This window comes from Hemitrygon akajei, chromosome 5 (assembly GCF_048418815.1).
Source record: "Hemitrygon akajei chromosome 5, sHemAka1.3, whole genome shotgun sequence".
Lineage (NCBI taxonomy): Eukaryota > Metazoa > Chordata > Chondrichthyes > Myliobatiformes > Dasyatidae > Hemitrygon > Hemitrygon akajei.
The window spans coordinates 154,587,373-154,598,988 of record NC_133128.1 but is presented as its reverse complement, the minus strand read 5'-3'; the positions used below and the strand labels follow the sequence as shown (position 1 = coordinate 154,598,988).

Below are 11,616 nucleotides of genomic sequence, written 5' to 3'. Positions count from 1 at the left end.
CAAAAAAAAAATAGCCATTAGTGCACACTATTACAATTCAGCTTTGTCTTAATGTGATTTGTGTTAACGGTGTTGCTTATTTCAGTACTACAAAAGGCAATACAATGAAAATTGTATTGTTGGTAAATATCAGAATTATGAACAGTAAAATCTAGCAAGGTATGATTTATATTTGCAGTATGTGTATATAATGGTCTGGTGGTATAGGTTTGTCTTCTCTGGAGAAGCGGAGGCTGGGGAGAGACATGATAGAAATTTATAAAATTATGAGATGCATAGCTAGAGCATACAACCAGCATGGACATACATTAAAGACGAGGGGGAAATTCAAAGGAGATGTGCAGGGTACGTTTATTTTTTAAACACAGAGTGGTGAGTGCTTGGAATGTATTGCAATGTGGTGGTGGTGGAAGCAGATATGGTAGAGGTGTTTAAGAGGCTCTTAGATAGAGTCATGAATATGCAGAAAATGGAGTGATATAGAGTCTAACAGGCAGGAAGAATTAGTTTAATTAGGCTTCATTGGTTTAGCAGAATATCATGGGCCAAAGGGCCTGTTCCAATGCTGTACTGTTCTATGTTCTATAACCACAGGGCCATGGTGGAACTTCTAGCAATTTAACGTGATATATTTAACCCACCTGTGATAGAACAAAACAGTAACACATCAAAGCATTTTCAGAAACATTTTAATGGTACATATAAAAAAAGGGCTGAAATTAATAAAATAATATACATAAATGACAAAAGCTAACCTTTTCACCTTATACAACTTTTCAAGTTATACTGGGTATTCCATCAGTTTCATGATCTTTATACAACACAATGTGTATATAAAAGTTTCCGAGCCATATCAATGTTTCCACTATTCTGATATATTAATGATAAATTATAAGCAATATCTCGTCTGAGATCCACTTGGTCATCCTCTATTCCCTGCAATTAAAAACAAATCTCTTTAAAATTCCTTTGGTCATTTAGCAACAAACTACGTAATTTATTGTCAGACTACCATGTAAATAGTTCAACAATGGTTTAAATATTTTGGCAAATTGTTACATAATTGCACATTGTAGTGGCTCCAACATGAAATGGCCTGGTAAAGGACAGAATTCCATTTGTTCTTACTTGTTACTCTGTCACTCCGTCAAGCAATTGATTTAACAGTATGAAGTTAGAATAGCTACATCTACTCTAATCTAAATGCAGAGAGAAATAGAATTTTATTTATTTATTGGCTGACCAACAGAATTTGACAGTCTATTATCCTGCTTCTTTATTTCCTTTTCAGAAAAGATTGCTCGTTGCTCTGGATGTTTTAATCTACAATAAAAGAGCATTCAAACCCAATCAACTAAATAAAAGGTGTAAAATTACAAAGGTTTAGTCTAAAGTCTGATCAGTGAGGTGAAATCTATCATTTCAAATACCTCAGTTCAATACTGCTGTCATTTCTAGGCAATCTTGCACTCAATGTGTGTAATTTATACTGACTTCACTGGGTCATGACTTAATATTTCAGTTCATACTTTTGTTGATAACCTAATCCTTTCTGTAGGTTATATTCAAGGCCAGTAGAAAGATATTTGAAATAAAAGGGAATCCAGGTTTATTGAGTAAAACAAGAAAGGGCAAAGATCAAATCAGAATTGATCTAATTGAATGGAGGAGAATGCTTAAAGGGTTATATAACCTATTCCTGGTCCTATTTTTACATTCTTCTGTTTTGAACAGAGATCAAGATACAAATAAATAATTACACATACAGCAAGAAAACATACAGAGCAAAGTTATGGCTGAATTTATTTAATTCAAATTTAGGTTATTTGCATGTGATAAGTAATGATGTTGCAAATGCATCTCACGTCAGTGGGTCATTCTGCCTGATTCAGAAGAAAATACTTTTGAATTACAAATCAATACTTTAAATCCAAGGAAAGATTGCCTCATAGCTTGCTATTTAAAAATCAGTCTGGATAAGTCTATTTGAAGTTATCTCCGTCAGTCTCTTCAATAGCTAGGGCAGCTTGCTTATACTCCAATTTTGAGGGTCTGAGGTGCATAATGAGGCCTACAGCTTGTGTTTAGGGTGGTAGATGGGTGGGAAGGCAGTTTGGGAGTTCGTGCTCTCCTTTCACTATTCATGCTTCCAATGAAAGGCTCAGGGTTATCAATGCCATTTAAAGATGGGGTCAACAGCTCTGTCCATTACGACAGTGAGGAAGTCAGGTTCTTTCCAAAAATTTTATTTTCCCTCTTCCTTTGCTCACATAGAAATCTCTTATTACAATAAGATATGCGGAGACTTTCTGATGAAGATCAGAGTTGAACGCCGCTTGGACTTGTGAATGATGCGACTTGGCCATTAGAACTGACCGAGTGCGACTGAGGCCTCAGAGATGAGGTAGGTTGGGAGATGTTGTTGATATGGGTTCTTTATCCAGTTAATGAATTTAGCTCATCCTACAAAAACAGTATCAGCAGTATCTCTCTGGGTCTTAGAGATGACTGCTGTAGCGAGCCCATGATTTGCTGCAGATCACTTAGTCATGAGCTTTGTGCCAGGTGTGAGGTTTTCATTTCCTCACCTATTTAATCACTGTACTAGCACACTAAAGGCAATGGTGTATTTCTTCATTGACATTTGCCTTCAATGAAAGGTGAGCTCCTGAAATATGTGGACCTGGGTTTTGTCACAGACTTATGATGCTGGACCTATGTTTTAGGAATGACAAGTATGAAGTCTCGCATGCTCAGTGAATGAGCCGATAATGACTTGGAGCTAGCATCAACATCATCTGCATCATAGTGCAGCTTTTTAAGGAAAGTTGAGGTGATGCTGGTACTACAGGGGAGGTGACATACAGTGAAGAATTCTCATTAGTCCTGTGTATGAGGTGCATTTCACTAGAACCTTGTTGGAGCTGGGATGCAACAATTTAGCAAGAAATATTGAGCTACCGGTAACTTTTGAGGTGACAGCACAGCCTTTCTTTTGTCAGTCTGCATTAGGTGAAGGTCATAGTAGACCTTTTACATCTCAATTTCCTGGGATGGGAACAAAACTTGAGAAGAATACGTCTTAGTCCCTCTTAAGTATGAAGTCAAAAAAGGACATACAATGGCTGATGTTGCTCCCTGCATTCTCTCTGAAACGATTTTTGGTAGAGATCACAGACATTGTGCCTTAAGGCAGAAGGAATTCACTGTAATAGCACTTTAAACACTGGGGTGTACAATGACAATAGCTTCTCTGTGTCAGCAAGGAATGTGCTCCCTCTGCAATGACTGCAGTTTGGATTCATCTTCCTTTATTCACAACCAAAGATTAGAATTTAAACTAGATTGTCTCTAAGTGCTCAAGTTAGTGGTATGAGACGTTCACCATTGCTAAAGGCAGCTTTTGTTTGTTTTCTTTGAGGAAACATCTTTAAAGCCCAATCCATCAGCATATTTAGTACATTTATTCCCAAAACCCTTTGTTAAAAATAGCTTGTGCTGAAATACTTTGAGAAACTTTAAATATTTTTGTTTTTTTTCAAAATTTCTTTTACATAGCACAGATAAGCATCAAAAGAAAATGATAAAATTATGGGAATGATTCATGTGGTTTAAAAATAAATTAGGCTCCTGTCTGGAAAACAACTCCCACAATTTTTAATTCTTGTTATTTTTTTCCCCAAAGACCAGCCTCAGCTTTAAGTCAAATGTTCACACAACAGTGCCCCAAACCACGGTATTGTAGTGGTTAACACAATGCTTTACAGTTCCAACAACCCAAGTTCAATTCCCGCAGTAGCCTGCAAGGAATTTGTACATTCTCCCCGTGACCATGTGGGTTTCCTCCCACAGTCCAAAGACGTACCGATTGGTAGGTTAATTGGTCATTGTAATTTGTCCCATGATTAGGCTAGGGTTAAGTCAGCGGTTACTGGGTGTCATGGCTCGAAGGGCCAATTCCACGCTGTGAGTCAATAAAAAAATTTGCCAATTTTATATAAATATGCTTCCATTGACCAAACATAGATACCAATTAGGAGTATGCAGGATTCAGTCAGTAGGTAGCTTGGCTCACAGTAGACTATGCCTGTTCACAGGCTAAAGAATTCATGTACTGACTTCATATTCTGAGCCATGTGGGAACACCAAATATTTTCTTTAAAAATAACAACTGAGTGATGAAATGAAAGCTACAACCACTGGAATAAATTAAAGAAAAAGCCAGCCAGCAAGAGACACTCTATTATAGGTAGAAGTTATTCTTTATACCAAGATGACATAATGGCCTTCTTTGTAAGCTAGATCATCTGCCCTAAGAGAGTATTGTCAGCTGTTAAAATTTCTACCATTTTACATACCTCTAACTTAAGAGGAGGGAGCTCCAGTGCTTTTTCATAATAATGAATAGCAAAATGCACAAGCCCCAGTTGGTGTAATGCACGTCCTATGTTATAGTACACTTCTTGGCAAGGTCCTCGGAGTTCCAAGTATCGTGTAAGAAAGGAAAATCCCTATAAGAAAAATACAGATATAATGAAAAACACCAACAGTGGCAGCTACAGGACTACTTTAATTGTAAATCTGTCCTGGTTCCAGATTTATTTTATATTTGATAACCTACCCAACAAGTTAAAGTCTTCTCTTCAATCACCCATGGTCCATCCCAACCTAAGCCTTGCCTTAATATTCTTCCTTACTTTGCAATTCTCATTGCTCGTATTCTGTGTATCTCACCTCATACCCTTTGCAAATCAACAATTAGAATTGTTTTCAACTGCCTTGACCTTCTTCAGCAGGAGTCTCTTCCCACAGCAGGAGCTTCAGCACCATTGAAAGCTTTAGCAAAATACCTGTTCCGAAGCAACCTTTGTATGCTGGTTACATACCAACATTCAACTTTTCCCACAACCACCTCTTTTTCTAGGATCAATTGTCTGGGAAGACCTAGATTGCTTCCTTTTTTTGAACTCTGTAGAAGTATTTAGAAACTTCACAGAACTCTAGCACATTCTCCTATGACTTCTCAAATGTTTGGTTTGGCTTAATGTTTTAATAGGTGTTTTTGCTTCTTTTTTTTGAAGTTACTTTTTAATTTGTTTTAATTATTTCAAATGTATGCATTTTAATAGTTTTTAAATGTTTCTGAACATGGAAGAGATGAGGAGGAATTTCTTTAGCCAGAGAGTGGAGAATTTGTGGAATTTGTTGCCATAGGCAGCTGTAGAGGCCAGGTCTGTATGTATATTTAAGGCAGAGATTGACAGATTCTTGATTGGTCTGGGCAGTAAGGTATACGGTGGGGTGGGGTGAAAGAAAGACAGGAGATTGGGATTTGATGGGCCAAATAGCCTAATTCAGCTCCTATATCTCATGGTCTAATATCAAAGCCTATCTAATATCTAATATCAACAAGGCACTAGACTATGCAGGTTATTGAACTTGTGACTGCCGCAGCAGGGCAACCAGAGAGTCAGCAAACATTACCAAGATCAGTGCCTTTCAAGTCTATGACTCAAAAAATGGAAAATTCAATAATCCTGCCCTCAACTCCCCATATTTTTGCTTCCTTATTTAAATATTGCTGCTTCCCCAGTTTAACTCAAAAATAACTTTCTTCATGGATTCTTCTTTTGAATACAGACATAACAAAAACCAGATGTAAAATGCAGTGGGTCATAGTTCATTATATCAAAAATCAGTTTGGCACTGATATAATCAATGCCGATGTGAAACATCTTGCTCTACAAATTAATACCAAAAATGACCTTTTCACTATATTTTAAATCTTCTGTCGTTATTAAACAGAAATTTGCTGAACAGTATTAATAACTCCCATATGGGAAAAAGCATTCTCAGAAACTTTAACAAACAGTTTATTTCCACTGCATTGTACAAGTGCATATCCTAACTGAAAAATGTTGAACCAAAATAATTCGTAAATGGATGTTCACCAAAGGAAATACCCTAACTTGAAACTTGGATTCAGTGAAATTGACAAACCTGCACCAAAAGAGGATGCCGTTTCAAAACAAACTTCTGAGATGCCATATGGATAAAAGTAAGGCCCACACAGAGACTGTGCAGGGGTTCATCGGGTCGAATTCTAAATGCCTGAACATACTGACCTGCAATTTAAAATAAGAGACAAGATTTTGTAAAATATTAGAATCCTACAAATGTGGTGATATAGGAGACCACCCCAATCATGTTGTCTGTACTGGTCAAGAATGCTATCTAATTTCACCTTCTAGTACTAAGATCACACACTTACAGTTTAGAGGTCTACAAGTATATATCCAAATACTGTCCAAAATATTGTGTAGAAAATTGCTTTTGCATTCTTTCAGACAGTGTTTTCCAGATTATCACAATCTCTGAGTGAAAAAATCTTTTTTGATATCTCTCCTTTAATCCTTCCACCAATTAAAAAAAACTATGGTCTCCTTAAAATAGAGTAGCACTCTGATAATCCGATACACTCAGGAGCCTTCATGGTCTCAGATTAACCAATTTTCCAGATTACTGGATTTTATCCCCAAATAATATTCCAGAACACTTCTAACACACAGCATTTTAAATGTTAAGTGTTACTTTTAGATTTTTCCCAGTGAAGTCAGTATGTTTAATGGGAATATGGGAAAAAGCTCAGTGAATTTAAAAGGACTGTAGGAATCAGAACTTGGAAAGTACAAAGGAAATGTGGGAAGAAATACCCAGTGAATTTAAAAGGAGTGTGAAAATGGGGACTTGTTGAATTTAAAAGGGAACATGGGAAATGAGACCCCAGTGAGTTCAGAGAATGAGAAACTGGGCTTGGTGAGTTTAAAGGGAGCAAGGGGGTGCCAGAGCATTTAAAGGAAACAGGTCTTCAGAGATTTTAAAGCAAGGGAAACAGGGTCCTAGCAAATTTAAACAGAGTATGGGAAACCAAGTTTAAAAGGAGCACAGGAAATAGGACACCTTTGAGTTTAGGGGGAGTGAGAATGGAATCTCAGTGAATTTATAAAAAAAAAGCATGGGTAACAGCACCAGGACAGTTTAAAGGAATGTGGGAATTGGGACATTTGTGAATAGATATCTTAACAATCGGATACTGAATTGTCAGAGTTACACTGTAGATACTTCTGCTTTACCATGTTTATGCCAGTGATAACTATACACTTCAGTTAAATCTCCAATCTATTTTTACTGCAACAATTCTCTGGTCCTTGAAAGTTTTTTGAAAACATTTAATACCAATATAATGACAATTTATTTCATTTACTGCATATTGTAAGTCAGTCTGAATGGATATTATATGGATTATATGATTATGTGTCAGAAAAATTTAGGGATAGGGAATAAAGTGGATGACATTACATTCATAGATAGTGTAATTGATTCCACAACCTCCTCCAAAAAACCCTCTCTCTGTAAAAATCCTTCCCCTCAAATTCCTTTAACTGTGTTTCTTTCTGGACTATCAGAATTCTGAATCATTCATTGTGTTACATTCCCCACTGAAGCTCCCTGACCCATTGATCTTCCCTGTTGTGCTTCAAAAAGGAGGGCTTGGATCGAAAAATGCTCAGATTAGCACAGAATGTGAGGTAGAGATACGTAGATATATATCAGATAGTCATAAAGTGACAAGTGTTCATTATCCATTGACATACTATTCACAGATAGGTGCACTCATGAGATCAGACCACATCTATGTGAAAAGAAACAGTGTTAATGTTTCAGGTCAAAGAGCCTTTTGTCAGAACTAGGAAGGAGGCAAAAGAAGCTTGATAAACTGCAAAGAGAGTGTTCTGACGGAATAAAACTGGAATGACCGTGGAATAAACTATAAACAAGGTTATCTGGTCAATGAGTTAATAGAAGCAGCTAGAGGGCTAGAATATATACAAAAGAGGCTAAACAAAAAATGTAAAGTTGGAAAATGCAGAGCAGGAAGATATGTCTGGTTGATCTCTCTGTATCTGAAGCAGACAAGAGTTGTTTTTCAGGTTAGGAATTTCATTTCAGTAATGGCCTAGAGCTTCAAGGAATAAAACTAAAGATCTAAATTGTTATCTGACACGCAGCTAAAATGACATTTGCCTAGTCAGAAATTAAATAAAAAAATAAAATTCTGGAGAAACTCAGCATCTGTGGAAAAGAAACAGTTAACATTTCTGGTCTGAGACTCTTCATTAGAACTGAGAGATAGAGAACAGATTATACTTACAACCAGCAAATAACATTGGCATTACATATTATAACATGATCACTCATTCTTACCTAAAGCATGCTTGAAGCTTCCAGCAACAAAAGCATTATGTCCATTAAGCACACAAAGGGCATGATTGTCTGGGTGTTTCAGCATCAAGCGCAGACAAAAACGATGGTGTCTCAGGTCTTGAGAATGCATGGTAACTTGGTTAAAGATATTCCATAGCTGAGGTCTATTCACATTTTCCATCACCATGACCCTAAATGTTTAGGGACAAATATCTTGACAATTCTTCTGGAACATCATATACATAATATTTATCTTTAAATCATCTTAAATCAGCAATTTTATGGCAAACAAAGCCAGGACAATGAAGCAAGTAAATTAAGGCAAAGTATAAACTCAAACAGAATGATATTAATGAGGATTGTTACAAAAACTTCAAATGTAATGCTTTATGAAGTCACCAAACACTGATAATTGGCAACATCACCACTTATGAAACAGAACTATCAGAAGAGTTAATGTTCCTTACAAACTATTTAGGTTGCTCTCTTTAAAAATCAACATGCTCTAAAGGAAAAGCAGAATTTGGTCATTGGTGAAATCAGGAATTTTAGCTCCTTAAACATTTGAACAGTTATTTGAAATCACTGAAAATAACTCTGTAAGGTTCAAGGCCAGATCTGGCTCCATTCACGTTTACATTTCAGTTTTGACCAAAGTTATCACACCAAAGTCACATCTAAATTATAAAGTTAGCAACAGCATTCATTATTGCGTCTCTCAAACAAAATAACCACTGACTATCAAGCTTACACCATACAAAAGAACAATTATTTCAGTTATTCTTTCCCCTAGATCATAATAGTTGAGTTGTACTATTAGTTCATGAATCGTACAATGTTTAGATGAAACAAATGACACATTATCTGGCACTCAAATAGCTGTTTGTACTGAGGACAGGCTTTTACTTACAGCAACTACATTATAAGTTAATAAAACAAGGAATAAAAGCCATGGAAAACTTTTCAATTGATTTTCATAATTATTACAATGAATGCAGATGCTCCAGATTGCTACACTACGAACTGAAGTGAATTGTAATAAAAAGAAACAGTAGTTGTACACTGTAAAGCAGAATCATTTGAAAAAAAGTGTTCTCCACCACTATAAACACATTGGTCAGAATGCACAATTTGGCCAAAAGGCAAACATGGTAGTGTTAGTGTAATATAAAGTTTTGGTAATTGAAAACCCTGTTATTATTTGTGTCCAAATTATTACTAACAAAATAAAAAACAACTGAAATATTAGCATTCGGCTCAAGGCAAAATTTATGTACACACATTTGAGCTTTTCGTGGTTTTTTTCAACACAATTTGTTCATTGAATCCAATACCAAATAATTTAAAAATTTACATGAAAAAGAAACTAAAATGCACAGAAATCAGCCCACTGCAGACTACAAAAACAATAGGCTAGACACAGCCAGTGCAGGCCGACCTAAAATGAAGCTGTGACCAATCAATAGCTGAATTTATCTAGTTCACAGAAGGAGGGCCTACCTACTGGGCCTAAATGTACAAGACTACAGCAGCGACATCACTGGTTTGTGGTTTCATCACTGAAATCCCATACCCAAATCCTCCAAAAGCTTTTACAGACAGAAAAACCCCAATCAGGATTGCCAAGCCATCAGGCATTCAGAAACAAATAAAAATGAAATCAATAATTATAACATTTTTCTTAACCGATTTAAATGTTTTAATAAGTAAAACATATACTGTTTAAATTAATTTAAAGCATTAAAACAAAAATTAAATCATTTTTAATAAATGACCACTTTCTTTCCCAAAGCACCACAGAAATCAATTGGACCACAACCCTGAACTACTTCTAACCAAGACTTGCATCAGCAACCAAATTTTCCAGTTTGAATGCTGGGAATATCAACAGGATTGAGCTCTGCCCCTCCACTGCATTGGCAGTCACTCAACACAGCATCCTGGCACATCCAGTGCAAAAGAACAATCAGTAAGTCTTGGATTTCCATGTCTGACTGTAAAAAAAAGTTTGCACACTGCACTATCCATTGAAGCCTCTCCAATGGAAGCTGTGCACGTTAGCCCTCTAGTGGATATAACTTATTCTACAGCTTTGATTAATTGTAATACTTTCTTTAGATAGATAGATACTTTATTCATCCCCATGGGGAAATTCAACTTTTTTTCCAATGTCCCATACACTTGTTTTAGCAAAACTAATAACATACAATACTTAACTCAGTAAAAAATATGATATACATCTAAATCACTATCTCAAAAAGCATTAATAATAGCTTTTAAAAAGTTCTTAAGTCCTGGCGGTTGAATTGTAAAGCCTAATGGCATTGGGGAGTATTGACCTCTTCATCCTGTCTGAGGAGCATATAACCATATAACAATCACAGCACGGAAACAGGCCATTCCGGCCCTCCTAGTCCGTGCCGAACTCTTAATCTCACCTAGTCCCACCTACCCGCACTCAGCCCATAACCCTCCACTCCTTTCCTGTCCATATACCTATCCAATTTTACCTTAAATGACACAACTGAACTGGCCTCTACTACTTCTACAGGAAGCTCATTCCACACAGCTATCACTATAATCAAGTTTCAGCCTCCTTCAATCGTCAGAACATGCAAAGCCCGAGACGAAGAATGGGAAGAAAAAGGGCAAAATTGGATATAGCCATATACAAACCTTTGTACTTCCTAACACTCATAAAACTCCCTAAATGGAAACCAAAAGTCCATTTTGGTTTCTACCATAATAGATAGTACTTCAGAATCCAAAACCCTCTAATTCAGGAGGCAAGACCCACTTCAAAAAATCAACACAAGTACGATAGATTTACGTTAATTGGGCCATCAGTTAATCAGGTCAGCGGCTTAGTTGGGACAACTGTTAAAGAACAAAAACTAATCGAGAAAATAGCTGGGATTCCCTTCATTCATTTGGGACACCATAGCACTTAATTGGGATAGAAGGTTGTTTTCGAACAGTTTATAACTAGCGTCAGTGTCCATTTAGACCTCCATCTGCAACTGGATCCTTAACTTCTTCAGTCGGAGACCACAGTCTCTCCAGATCGGAAATAATGTCTCCTCCTCACTGACAATCAACGCAGGCACAGATCAAGGATGTGTGGTTAGCCCACTGCTCCACTCTCTACATCCATGATTCTGTGGCTAGGCACAGCTCAAATGCCCCTATAAAATTTATTGACAATACAACTACTGCTGGCAGAATTTCAGATGGTGACAAGAAGGCATACAGGAGAGAGACAGATCAGCTAGTTGAGTGGTGCCACAGCAAAAATCTTGCACTCAATGACAGTGAGACCAAGGAATTGATTGTGGACTTCAGGAAGGGGAA

General features: G+C 36.7%; 1 protein-coding gene across 1 annotated transcript in view; it reads right to left on the bottom strand.

Moving 5' to 3' along the window:
- Positions 1 to 672: 672 nt before the first annotated feature.
- gtf3c3 (general transcription factor IIIC, polypeptide 3) overlaps positions 673 to 11,616 on the bottom strand; it is a 46,935-nt gene continuing 35,991 nt past the window's right edge. The window contains exons 15-18 of the mRNA XM_073046944.1: positions 8,266 to 8,456; positions 6,001 to 6,125; positions 4,359 to 4,511; positions 673 to 936 (exon numbers count right to left, since the gene is read on the bottom strand). Of these exons, the coding sequence (XP_072903045.1) occupies positions 814 to 936; positions 4,359 to 4,511; positions 6,001 to 6,125; positions 8,266 to 8,456 (592 nt within the window). The 3' untranslated portion in view covers positions 673 to 813. The remainder of the gene's footprint in view (positions 937 to 4,358; positions 4,512 to 6,000; positions 6,126 to 8,265; positions 8,457 to 11,616) is intronic.